The sequence below is a fragment of the Psammomys obesus genome, unplaced genomic scaffold, assembly GCF_907164565.1.
Source record: "Psammomys obesus unplaced genomic scaffold, mPsaObe1.curated_primary_1811, whole genome shotgun sequence".
Lineage (NCBI taxonomy): Eukaryota > Metazoa > Chordata > Mammalia > Rodentia > Muridae > Psammomys > Psammomys obesus.
The window spans coordinates 735,608-749,444 of NW_026596091.1; the positions used below are offsets into that span (position 1 = coordinate 735,608).

General features: G+C 40.2%; 1 protein-coding gene across 10 annotated transcripts in view; it reads left to right on the top strand.

Annotated features, from left to right (window-relative positions):
• Nucleotides 1-13,295, top strand: part of Prdm4 (PR/SET domain 4) — a 32,276-nt gene extending 18,981 nt beyond the window's left edge. For 5 of the 10 annotated variants that reach the window (XM_055627984.1, XM_055627985.1, XM_055627983.1 and 2 more), the window contains 8 exons: nt 445-594; nt 1,654-1,793; nt 2,881-2,966; nt 3,231-3,323; nt 3,766-3,893; nt 4,463-4,777; nt 6,482-6,650; nt 10,725-13,295. In XM_055627984.1, coding sequence (XP_055483959.1) covers nt 445-594; nt 1,654-1,793; nt 2,881-2,966; nt 3,231-3,323; nt 3,766-3,893; nt 4,463-4,777; nt 6,482-6,650; nt 10,725-11,037 — 1,394 coding nt within the window. In that variant the 3' untranslated portion in view covers nt 11,038-13,295. The remainder of the gene's footprint in view (nt 1-444; nt 595-1,653; nt 1,794-2,880; nt 2,967-3,230; nt 3,324-3,765; nt 3,894-4,462; nt 4,778-6,481; nt 6,651-10,724) is intronic. The other 5 variants (XM_055627986.1, XM_055627991.1, XM_055627987.1 and 2 more) reach the window with 5 other exon arrangements.
• Nucleotides 13,296-13,837: the final 542 nt, after the last annotated feature.

The following is a 13,837-nucleotide window of genomic DNA, read 5'->3' on the forward strand; positions in this document are numbered from 1 at the left end:
CTATGGCAGTGGGATGAAACCATCTGGTAAGGGTACAGAAGAGTGTCTGAATATAAATGAACAAAAAGGTCCAAAGGTACAGAAGCCAGTCAGTAAGGAGCCCCTCCTCTGTATTAGTCTTGAAAGTCTCAAATTAACAGGGTGATGGTGGCGCTGCACACCTTGAGTGCACACACACTCAAGAGGCAGAGGCAAGAGGATCTCTGTGAGTTTGAGACTAGCCTGGTATTACAGAGCAAGTCCAGGATGACTTTCAAAACTATTTTGAAAATTAAAAAAACAAAACAAAAAACAGTCCAAATTTATATTATGTGTTACACTAAGGCCTTTTTTAAAAAAAAAACTGGTTAATATTTAGTAATTAGCATTTGGTATCAAGTGGTAATTTAGCTTATGTGAAGTACACCCATTTGCATTTGTGTCTTTCACATGTGCTATTTATAGGGTGCACTCTTTGTGACCGAGCCTATCCCTCAGACTGCCCTGATCATGGACCAGTGACTTTTGTTCCTGACACACCAATAGAGAGCAGAGCAAGACTATCCCTTCCGAAGCAGCTTGTTCTCCGCCAGTCCATTGTGGGAACAGAAGTTGGTAAGAATATTGGAAGAAACCACAAACTCTCAAGTCTCCTTTATGGAGTGGAGTTGTAAAAGTATATGTGTGTAATTAGTGATTATTTGATCTTAAATTCAGTGGCTTAAAATTATGAATTTTTGGAATAAAGTTTTTAATGTTAGAGAATAGTTGACTTCTCTGATGGTGAGAACAGTAAAGTCCATGAAAACTTAGGTGGGAAGCCTCCCCTTAGAGTCAGAATTAAATAGAAGCACAAATCCTGGCCCGAGCCTTTGCCAACTTTTGTTCTCAGCTGTGACATCTACTCAAAACTACCAAGCCACTGTGCTGCTCAAAACTTGTCTTTGTTTTCCACTAAAACATGGAAAATTTATCTGATAAACTGATGATATACAGACTTTTAGAAAAATGTACCTGTGTAGTAATCCTCAGGAAGGAATCAAGACTACCAGGGCAAATTTGCCTATATCTGATTTAAACACAGGTTTACTGTGCCAGTCCTTTGAAAATATGAGATTGGTTTATTCTTCAGCTTCAACTTGGTAATGAATCTTGAAAGCACTAAATAGCTTATTCAGTACATTAAGCATAAGGGGGTTTAGAAGCTTGATATATATAAATTGCTGGTTTTTGATAAAATGTTTTTTGGTCTCTTTTTTGCTTATTCTAAAATATGTTTGCTAGGACATAGGTTTTGTGTGTATACAGCAGGAATTTGATTTTCCTTCCACATTTCAATTTAATTTTATTATTGTGTGTATATCTAGTGTGTGTGAGTACAGGTGCACACATGCCATGATACATGATACACAGGTGAAGGGCAAAGAACAACTTTTGGGAGTGGAATTCCTCAGGGGGAACTCATGTACATCAAGCTTTTGTAACTAGTGCTTTTACCCAGTGGCCCATTTTGTTGGCTACTTTTGTCAGTTACTGTAAGCTAGGACTTACACATCTTAGCTGTCTCTGAATTGTTCACACATCAGAAGTGTTAGCTTTAGTGAATATGAGATTCTTTGTGTGGGTTAAACTCCTGTCTCAATACCCTTATTAGTTGTTTAAATCATTGTGTAGTTGGTGTCCTTCCATTGATAGGTGTGTGGACTGCAGAAACCATTCCTGTGCGGACTTGCTTCGGGCCTCTAATTGGTCAGCAGAGCCACTCCATGGAAGTAGCAGAGTGGACAGACAAGGCAGTTAACCATGTTTGGAAGGTCAGTGTTGAAGACACTTCTCTGGCTTTTGGTTGCTGCTGTTTTTCTGTAGCTCAAGCTGTCTTCAAACTCCTCTTCAGCCTCCCAGATGTTGGGATTATGCCAGGCCACCACCATGCATGACAGTTTTTTGGGCTGTTTTCATTATTTTGTGATAGTTTAAAAATCCACTAGGACTGAGGGCATTCATTGTCATTGTTTATTTTGTATTACATTCTCTCTTATTGCTGATATAAAAGTTGTATAACAGTGTTCCAGCTGTTGAATGAATAGGGGATAAATGGATAGTTTTCATTTTGTAGATTAATTCATGCAATGATTTAGATGTCTTTAGAAAAGATTTATCTTTATATGTATGGGTGTTTTGTCTAAATGTATGTGTACTGCATGTGTGTAGTATCTATGGAGGCCAGAAGAGGATGTCAGAGGGCTCCTGGAACTGGAGTTAAAGACAGTTGTGAACTTCCATGTGGGAGCTGGGAACCATACCGAGAGCCTCTGCAAGAGTAGCTAGTGCTCTTAACCACCAGGCTATCTCAGCCCCAATTTGAATCACTTTATGCATTTTGATTTCTTATGGCTGCCAAGGCTATGGACTTTGTTTACAAATTAAAAGTTATTTTTAGTTAACTAAACATTCCTCAATCATTTGGCGTAGGAACTAGCTTTAGAACTAGCTACAATTATGTCTCTAGTTACCTAATGGGAATATAAGGTTTTGACATCAGTAGCTATACTAGTAACATTTATATAAAATCTTGAAGAATGATAGGTGCAAAATTGAAGTGGTGAGGCAGTGCATCATAGGGGATTGTAATTTTGATGTCTGACTGGAAAAATGCCCCTTAGGGGGCAGTCATTCCCACTGTACCTGCCTGGTAGTGTTGATAAAGATGGATAGCTAAGTAGACTGTATTTTGTATTTTTAGCCAAAGGCACTCAAGAGGAAAGTCATTTTGTACATGGAGCAGCACCTAAAGACTTCTAATGCTCTCTTTTGTGAAAAGGGCAATAACAAGCATTTACTAGATGAATAAATGAAAGGATTTCAGTTCACTTAACATTTATGCCTGACTTCTGTTGGCAGATATACCACAATGGTGTCCTAGAGTTCTACATCATTACAGCTGATGAAAATGAGTGTAATTGGATGATGTTTGTGCGCAAAGCCAGGTAACAGTACTTTAGATAATGGGATTGTTACCATTCAGCTAGTTGTTCAATGGGAAAGAATTTTTAAGACTTCATGGACATTGTGGCTCAGGCCTAAAATACCCAGCGTCTAGCACTTGGGAGCCTGAGATAGCATGTCTGCAAGTTCTAGGCTGCTCTGGCCTATATAGCAAGTTCTAGGTCAGTCTGAAAACAGATTGGGACCCTGTGTCAAAATAAACAGGCACACTTCATTTTGTTTATCATTTGTTTGGTTTGAGAAAGGATTTCATTATGTACTTCATGCTGGCCTGGAACTTGGAGCAACCCTCCTATAACCAGTCCTGTCTCTGCTTCTCAAGTGCTGGAATTACAGATGTGAGTTGACCATGTCTTGCTACTTACTCGTTTCGCAGCTAGTAACACACTGACGTTTCTGACTATAAGGAAAAACCACCTATTAGTTAAAGCAAGAATTATGTTTCTTTATAATCCCTAATAAGGAGGGTAGAGTTACAGAAATGATAGAGAAAATAGTTCTTTCTAAGCTTTTCTATTGGATATTCTATAGAGGGTACGGCATGATGAGTATGTATGTCAAAATTACTGTACTCAAGGGACAAGAGATGTAGCTTATTGATAGGATTGCAGGATTAGTATGTGGAAAGCGTTAGTTTGACCCATAGAACTGAATAAAAAGTATCTGTGGCCAAGTGTGGTGGTATATACCTGTAGCACAGCTATTTGAGAGGCTGAAACAGGGAAATTGAGGCCAGAAGTTTGCAATCAGCATGAGCACCTGTTAAATGTGATTATGTAGGAACCGTGAAGAACAGAATTTGGTGGCCTATCCCCATGATGGAAAAATCTATTTCTGTACCTCACAAGACATCCCTCCTGAAAATGAACTGCTTTTCTATTATAGTCGGGATTATGCTCAACAAATTGGTAAGTCTGTCAGATTTCTTACATGAGTCTAGTACAGTATCATCAGTGACCAGGAAGACAGTTTGGTAATGATTTTACAGTGGCAGCTTTATGAAAGCAAGCTCCTAGCTGTGTGTGAGGCCACAGAAATCGTAGTTCTTCACGAGGTTTGTGTTACTGTTTCAGATAAACAAGCTTTTGTTGTAGGGCTTTGCATTGGGGCTTGTAAATTCCCAGATCTTCTTTTTGAACTTCTTAGAAGTTAGCAAAGTCCCTTGGGTTTGATTTAATGTGTTTTTGTTTTCTTTCCACTGTGTCACTTTGACACAGGTCTGTTAAGAGTTTTTGTGCACTTCAAAATGTAAATGGTTTCTCTAGGAAAAGAACTCTTATCAATTCTATGCTTTTTCTGTGCCCTGGTGCACGATTTTAGATGATAGGACTATGGCACTGAACAAGGCATCTTAATTTGACAGGTAGTGAGCAAGTTAGACATTTTGGTAGAAATGGGAATTGTAATTGTCAGTTATTAATCTCAAGAATAATTTTGAAGTTAAAGTAACGGGAGATATTGATTTAATTTTTTAAAGGTGTTCCTGAACACCCAGATGTTCACCTCTGTAACTGTGGCAAGGAGTGCAATTCCTATTTAGAGTTCAAAGCTCATCTGACCAGCCATATCCATAACCATCTCCCTAGCCAGGGCCACAGCAGCAGCCATGGGCCAAGCCACAGCAAAGAAAGGAAGTGGAAGTGTTCAATGTGCCCCCAGGCTTTTATCTCTCCTTCCAAACTCCACGTTCATTTTATGGGTCATATGGGTATGAAGCCCCACAAGTGTGATTTTTGTAGCAAAGCTTTTAGTGATCCAAGCAACCTACGGACACACCTCAAAATACATACAGGTAAGCAGTATTGAACCATTGGCATGGAGTTTTTATATTAGTATGGAACCATTGGCATGGAGTTTTTATATTAGTTAGAAATTGCAGCTCTGAAGACTGGGCAGAAAGAAATTATTGGAGGTAGAGTTGTAATATGTCGTAGTAAGTGTCTAGGTAGCTGTGGGATAGCATTGAGTGCTAAGCTTTGTGAGGTGGAAACCTAAGGCCTCTAAGGGTGTTACTACCAGTTACAAAGGTATTTCACTTTTAAGGAGTCATACTGTGCAGTTTGAAGGAGCCCGATTTCAGTATTTGAAGTTTCAGTAGTTTCTAAACTCCATGTAGACAAGCTCTTTAAAAAACGATTTTTTTTTTTTTTTGTATTTTATATGTGATTATTTTGTCTATATGTGTCCCATTTGTATGCAGTGCCTGTGTAGGACAAAAGAGGACATCCATCGCTGGAATTTGAGTTACAGATGGTTATGAGCTGCTTTAGGGTGCTGGGAACTAAACCCAGATCCTCTGCCAAGAGTAGCCAATGAGCCATTGCTTTTAACCATTGGCCCATCTCTCCAGTCGTTCAGCTCTCCCCTGACCTCCCCAGATAGGCTTCAAAATAACCAGTGAGGTTTTAATTTTCTTGGTTGAATCATTTGTTGAACAAATAATTAAAAGGAAGTTTCTTCCTCAGTCCATTTTATTAAAAATGGGTAGTTGAGCAGAGACGGTTTGTCCTGCAGAAGCTAAACTCCCCTAAAGTTTTCTTCTTTCTTTTTTTCTTCCTCCCTTCCCCGTCTCTCCTCATTTTGTTTGTTTTTGTTTTTTACAAGATTTGCTAGGCCTTGGGGGCTGGAGAGATGGCTCAGAGGTTAAGAGCACTGGCTGCTCTTCTAAAGGTTCTGAGTTCAATTCCCAGCAACCACATGGTGGCTCACAACCACCTATAATGAGACCTAGTGCCCTCCTGTAGTATGCAGGTGTGTGTGCAGACAGAGCATTGTATACATTATATATATATATAAATAAAAAGATTTGCTAGGCCTTTACCTATTTAAAAAAAAAAAAAACACTTGGATTTGATTTCATTTCTGCTTTCTGAGATCATATTGTGTTTTAAAAAAAAGAAAGAAAAATATAAATTATTCAGTGGAAATGTTGGGTTATAGATTTGTAGATAAGTGCTACAGTTTTTGAGTTATTACTTTCTTTTTTGAAATGAGTCTTATTAGCTCAGGCTAGCCTCACACTTGCTGAGTATGATCTTGAACTTTTAACCCTCTTGTGTCTACTTCCCAAGTGTTGGGCTCTGAAGCATACACCACCATACTTGGCTAATATGATGCTAGAAATTGAATCTAGGGCTTTAGGTATGCTAGGCAAGCATTCTATCAACTCTGTTACATGGCTGACTCCCAAGTTCTTTTAAATTAGGTATGCACTGATATCATAATGTTTCGTTCACTTCAAAGTTTGTATGCTGTGCCAGCTACAGATATATATGTACTTTAAGGTTTTAGGAGGTCAGACTTACTGGCTTTCCCAGCTTTAGTTTAGGTTATAAATGGAATGGCTTAAAGTGTTTTTAGCTAGATAGCATAGAGAGTGAAGTGCCACACATGATTCAGTTCTGCTTGATTCTTGCTTGGGCTACTTCTCCAATCATGCTTGCTTGTCTGAGAATCTGTAATTATTTTATTCTCAGTGTGATGTCTTAATTTGCAGGTCAGAAGAATTACAGGTGTACTTTGTGTGACAAGTCTTTCACCCAGAAGGCTCACCTGGAGTCACACATGGTCATCCACACAGGTGAGAAGAATCTCAAGTGTGACTACTGTGACAAGCTGTTCATGCGGAGGCAGGACCTCAAGCAGCATGTGCTCATCCACACACAGTAAGTACCCTGCAGTGAGGATGCTGTCTGCTGGTGGTGAACCATTGTATGTGCCTCCCTGAACCTGAGGTAGTCAGTGAGCATCTGCATTAGGGCCTGTACAGTCTAGTGTCCAGACAAACCAAGCAGTGCTAGGGCTTTATTGTGGGAAGATTTCACTTTTCTGTTTCTTTTCTTATTTTTATACATTCTTTGTATTCATTTTTATCCAAGTTTCTAAAACATTTTACTTATCAGTAAGTTTTTAAAATGACATCTTTGATGCTCAGTGTTGTGTTAGGAGATAGAGATAGAGATGAAAGACACTGTCATTATCTTCAAAGAGCTCCAATTTTAGGAAGTGAAACAAATAAGTAAATAGTTGCCATGCTGTGTTGCATTGGGTGTTGAAGATCATAGAAAATCAGAACTTTAGCCTGACATAGCAATATACTCTCATCCACTCAGGAGGCTGAGGTAGACAGATTGTGAGAGGCCAGTCAAAACAAAAATAAGCGGGTGCTAGAGAAGTGGTTCAGTTGTTAAGAGCACTGATTACTCGTGTAGAAGACTTGCATTTGATTCCTAGCCCCCGCAGAAAGGGTCCCAGCAGTCTATAACTCTGATTCTAGCCCCAGGGGATCCAGCATGCTCTCTGGCCACTCTGGGCACCACGCAGGCAAGGAGTGCACAGACATACATGCAGGCAAAACATTCGCACACAGAAATAAAGACAAACTTACAGGCTGGGCACTCCTTTAATTCCAGCACTTGGGAGGCAGAGGCAGAGGCAGGTGGATCTCTGAAATTTCAAGGCCAGCCTGGTCTACATAGCTAAATCTAGGACAGCCAAGGCTATATTATACAAAGAAACCCCATCTTGTAAAACAAAAAAACAAAACAAAGCAAAATAAATGGTTGGCAGTACAGCTAAATAATAGGGCAGTCGTCTAGCTTAAGGCCAGGGTCCTGTCCTCACTTCCTCGTAGTTTGAGCTTAGTCTTAAGATCAGTTAGAATTGAGAAAATGGAGAAGGGTAAGGAATTAGAATGATATTCTAGGTGGTGGCAAGAGTGTGAAGACACCATAGGCAGAAACATAGAAGCAAAGAACATAGAACACTGTTTCTTTTTGTTAGAAAACAGAGTACTTTGGAAAGAGTGCTGGGAAGCAGACCCAGTACCACAATCTCTTTTTTGAGATAAGATCTCATGTGTATCTCTGACTGGCCTTGAACTAACTTACCAGTGGTTAGGGATGATAATAAGATAATATTAGTGCACCACCATTTATGCTCTACTGGGGATCCAGCACAGGCTCTGGATGTTAGATAGGTACTCTACTGAGCTACGTCCCTGTTGAAGGTCTACCTAGAAAATTGAATTTAATTTTCAGAATAATGGTGAGCTGTGAACAGATCTGGCTCCCTTATACACTGCCTGCAGTTCTGTGCTGAGGGTGTATCTGTGTGTTGAAATTGTGGTTAATAGAGAAACAGTTTAGCATTTTTTAAGAGTTCAGCTCACCAATATTAGTTGTATAAGCCGAGAGACTTAGGAAAGGGATGTCATGTTTGGTGACATATCTTTTAGTTTCATTAATAATGTCAATTTTTGGAAAATTTGATCTGATTATTTACTAGAAGTCGTACAGTATGAGAGCTCGAATGAGATGCCCATAACACTGTAAATAGCAGCAGCGCATGGGGAGGAAGTAGCTGTGATTAAGCTGGCAGTTGGACAGTTGGCAGAATGAGCCAGCTCCCTGCCCTATTCCTCCAGAGCTTTGAGGAAATAACACTGTTAAGCCCCAGCCTTATAGTTGGAAGGTAGGTGGTATATAGGAATTATAATTCAGAACATGGCTTCTCTGACAAGAGATTACATCCAAAGACCTTCTAGGTCTGTGTGATTAGGCTGGAATACAAACATGCCTTTAATCCAGGAGACAGGAGCAAGCAGATCTGAGTTCAAGGCCTGCCTGATAGAGCAGATATCAGGTCCAGACATGGTGGTCCATGCCTTTAATCCCAAAAAATGAAGGTAAAATTAGTTTGTAAAAGGAAGCACCCATGTTTGAAAATGATTCTTAATTGAGTGGCAGAAAAAGTGACAAATTAGAGAAGATTTGACAGAATAGGATACACCTAACTCATGAGAAGAGGAAAGGGAAGCTACTTAAGAGGCGGCAGCTTTACTGGGAGAGTTTTACAGAGAGAGGTTAAATGAGAGAACAACTAGACATAGGTGAAGACAGAATGAGCCAGAGAGTGAGAAGGAGCCAGGAGATGAGAGCAGATTGTGTGGGAGTTAGTTTGAGGCCAAGCAGAGCAATTCAGAGGCTGAGAGAAAAGCCAGTTTGAATAAGTCAGTTGGCAGAGGAGTTTGAGCCAGAACAGCTGAGAGCTCAGAAAGACCTATAAAGGATGAGCTTATTAAGCAGTAAGTCTCAGAGGCTGAAAACATTCAAGGCCTAGGTTAGATTGTACCAAGGCTAGAAGCTTCCAGGACTAGGCTTAGGTTAGCACAGAGGCCATAATCCTTGGAGACAATGACTCAAACAGTTGAATAAAAGTTCCTTTTACATATGGTGAGATGGATGTAAGCAAGAACAAGAGCTTCAGTTTCTTCTTTTATTTTAAGACACATTTCCAGGTTCCATATTCTCTACTATGTCTAAACACAGTTCCAAAAAGCCCACCTCACTCTAGAGATTAGGACTTCAACATAGGAATTTGGGGTTTAAGACTCAGCCTATAACAGTGCCTGTTATACACACATGGGAGAATATTAAGATCAACTGATGTCAGGATCCCACCTTAGGGATTCTAATATAACTGGCCAGGACTAGAGCCCCAGCCTTGCTTTTTTCTTATCTTTCCCCACTGCCTTGAAGTGGGATTATAGGAGTATACCTCCACAGCTAAATTTACCCTCATTATTCTTTAAGATTTATTTTAAATTAAGTGTATATGTATGTTTGTGTACACGTGAGTGCCGTAGTCAGAATAGGGAGAACCTCAGATCTCGTAGAGCTGAGAGGCAGTTGTAAGCCATTCAGAGTGGGTACTGGGAACTGAAGTGAGGTCCTCTGCAAGAACAATACACTCTTGACTCCTGAGCCCCTGGAGGTCTTTTAATATCAGTAGGAGTCATGGGATATACTAATGTTCAAAATGTCTCTGACAGATAAGGATGTTACATCTTTCTGAATACTACATAATCAGTGTAATTTTGGGGCAAGTTTTGTTCCAGCCTCTATTAGTGTCTGTCCTTCATTCTGACATCTGTCTTTTGCAAAGGTTTAAATATAGGTTTAATGTTTTTTGGAGGGTGGGCAGTAATGATATGTGCTATGAATCAAAACCAAGGCTTTCCACATGCTAGGCAAGTATTCTACCACTGAGTTACAACCCCAGTTGCTATCAGTTCTATAACTAACAGCTTTTTATATAGTTTGTGGTTACTGTCATGCTTCTACTTAGATCTTTTTATCAGAGCACATGTCTTTATAGTTTCTGCAGCTTGTCCTGTTGGTTAGTTTCAAGTTTGGTCTCCCAGGGGTGAACACGGTATTTTATGATTTGTTTCAAGGTTCGAGATGTAGTTCTCTGGTGGGGTGCTTGCTTAGTGTATAGAAAACAGCAGAGGTCTCATCTTTTTGACCTTGAATGTGGGTGCTTTTTTTGATTCAAGTATGTATTTCTTTTGTATATATCTTCTCAATACTAGAAATATTGAAAATATTAGAAAAACATACAAATACAGAAATGTTCATGGAATCTTGCTTGTGAAAATATAAAACTGAAAGCCAGCAGAATATACACTAAGAACAAGGAAAGGCAGTTGCAGACTGTAAATACTTCGTATTAATGGAAGGGAACAAACTACAGGTATTTGTGCAACTTGAGTGAACTTCACAGGTTTCATACTCAGTCAAAGAAACCTATACTGGGTGGTCCTGTTTGCATAGTACTCTGGAAGGAGAAACACAGTCTGGTTCTAAAAATTCCTAAAGGCCTGAGATTAGTGAGTATTTGTGCCTACGTTGTTGTTTGCACTCCCATAGCATATATTGTTCTTGTGTTCCTCTCAGAGAACGCCAGATCAAGTGTCCAAAGTGTGATAAGCTGTTCTTGAGAACAAACCACTTGAAGAAGCATCTCAATTCTCACGAAGGAAAACGAGATTATGTCTGTGAAAAATGTACAAAGGCTTACCTAACCAAGTACCATCTCACTCGCCACCTGAAGACCTGCAAAGGGCCCACCTCCAGTTCCTCAGCACAGGAGGAGGAAGAGGATGATGACTCAGAAGAAGAAGATGTCACAGACTCCATGAGGACAGACGACTGTAGGATGAGCAGTGCTATTTACTCAACAGATGAGTCTCTCTCCACACATAAATAAAAGAAAAAGCACCTGCTTTGGATGGAACATGCATTGGGAAAACACAAAACCAACCTATTGCAGTGGTTTTTTTTTTATATTTATTTATGATTTTGAATCATCTTAATTGAGTTGATGTCAATTTTTTTCCTCTCTCTGAGGGCGCACTTCAAAGCTGGCTCCTTGAAGCATTAATGTCTTCATCTGTTGCTCCAAAGGCTTCTTTGATGCCATCTCGGTAGACACTGATTCCACTTCCTCTTTTTGGAGGGTCAGCCTTGATAGACCTTCCTTGGTTGATCTGTAGTCCTGGAATGTGCCACCTAGTTTCCTCTTGTGCGAGTTTCGCAACTTTGCACAAAGTTCAGAAAGTTTCCTGGACCGAGGCGCTCATGACCCTCAAACTTTAATGCCTTTATACGGAAACATGTCTTTCCTTCAGGTCGGCCTCAGTGTGTATAAATGCCTAGATCTCTGCACAAACTCCTGGCAGAAGTGAGCCATAGAAGAATTTTTCATCTATGAAACACCATATTGTTAAGTTGGATATCATACTGGCAATATGCAGACACCAGACACAATTTTCCAATTGTTGCCTTTGTGGCATTGTTTGCTTCTGCCTCCATCTCAAAACTCACAAGAAATCTAGTATCTAAATTGTGTGTAGCAAGCCTAATTGCAGCTGCCTTAAGGTCAGTGGCAGTATCAAGTTCAAAAGTCGGTGGGATTGACCCTTGGAAAAGAGTAAACACTTGGTGGTGAACCACTTTGTGATCTGCTGAATAGCTGCTTGTTGAGGTTTCCAAATGGAATAGTAGAGAAGCCCAAGTACTCTTGAATATGGTGTTCATCAGGGCTGGTGTTTCTCTGACCTCTTGGTTGGCTCAAGGCATACATTTCCCCAAACAGTCTTTCTTGTTGTGTATAGTTCTAGAAAAACTACAAGTAGGCAACAAATGAGTAATAACAGTTCCTCCAAGAATTTTGGAGTTGGTCATCTCAGGAGCACACAGGTTGCTTAAGGCTGCACTGAGCACAACATCTAGAGGAGGAAGCACTACAGCATCATACACCAGTGAGTTAGCATCCATACTTCTTCACTTCCCAGGGAACACTAAGTGCCCGTAAATGTGTTGTCTTGCAGTGGTTTTGATATGAAATGCTCTCTGATCCTTCTAACCCACTGTTCCAAGTGTACTGAGTGGGAATAGCTACAGCACTTACAGAAGAGTATCCAAATGGATTCTTTAGGATGGAATAGGAGATAAGGCATGTGTCTGTTCTATTTTTAAGTAATGTGTGGCAAGGAAAGGGCCAGCTTGTGGTATCTGTTCTTTATTTACATGTTTTTTTATTTGGGAGATGCACTTATGCCTGAGTCAGAGTGGCTTTTTGTCCCAACAAATCAGAGTTACTTCACATTGTTCCATTCCTCCCCACCCCCAGCCATCCTCACTGTTGACCACATGTTAAGCACTATTGTATGCATTTCACAGAGACTTTTAACAGCAGTGCAAGTGTTAGGATGACTAATTCCTAAAAAGCAACACCTGCCTAACTTATGGCCACTTCAAGTTTAGAGCCTGCTTCCCAGTGTCAGCAGGAATTCAAAGGTAAAGAAGTAGTTATGGTTCAGAAGACAGTGACTGAGGTCCAGAAAACCCCTTTGATGGAAACCACCTGGCTCTGTGCGCAAGCACGTACTTTGTGCTCTAGCTGTGTCTCTGTCTTCAGGAAAGCCTTCAGTCATTCAGAGGATCTGGAATTAACAGTGTTCACATAATGCCTACCAGAAAGTGCACATGGACTCAACTGACAAGACTGGCACTTCAGCCTACAGAAGGAAGAAGGGGAATGGTTTGTTTATGTAGGTTTACTTTATGAAAACCATTAAAATGTTGCTAGCTGAAAGCAGCAAGTAGTTCCAAATGCATTGGTGGGTTTCACAGGCCTTCCCAGTTATCCTCCTTGCTGAAGGTCCTTACCAGCTAAGTATAGAGGATATCAAAGGATTTGGCAGAAGAGAAGGCTTACTAGTCCTCATATGGGGTCTGTTTTCAGGTCCCTGTGAGCAGGTATAACCAGCTTTTGGCAAGAAGCAGACAGATCCTGAAGTTGACAGGATTGATGGAACATGCCTTCCTGCTCAAGGGCACAACCTTGGCTTGAGTGGAGGACTCTGCTGGGAAGGTTTTGCTGCTAATGTGTTTATGGAATGAATGTATTTCATTCAAATCTGTATTCCTTTAGGAAGAATTAAAATCATTTTTTAATGAAAATTAATTTTTCAATCTTTTGTGGAAGAAGGACTCAAACGTTAAAAAAGAAAGCTTTTCTTAGTTTTAGCTCTGAGATGTTCAAATTGTTTCTGTGTAATGGTGCTTAGACTATACTGCTGAGATTTGTAGCCTCTCTTCCCTCCTTCTTCCTAAGGTGGGGCCTTTACTATCTCCTTGGAAACCAGTAGGTCTACAGTTGAAGCCTGGTGTTGTGGGTGGCTGGGTGTGGCTGCTAATACCAAAGCATGATGCCTCATTACCATTACTGTTCAAATGTGGGGCTGCTCCCTTTTCTCCTTTATTTCCCTACACAGAGATGTTCTTCAAAATACCTACATACCAAAAATCACAAAATAAGAGGAAGGGCAGAAAATCCTTGCTATGAGAATGTAGCAGATATTACTATTTATATTGGTTTTTTTTTTTAATTAACTGATTAATTTATTATGTATACAGTGTTCTGCCTGCATGCCAGAAGAGGGCACCAGATCCCATAATAGATGGGTGGAGCCATTATGTGGTTGCTGGGAATTGAACTCAGG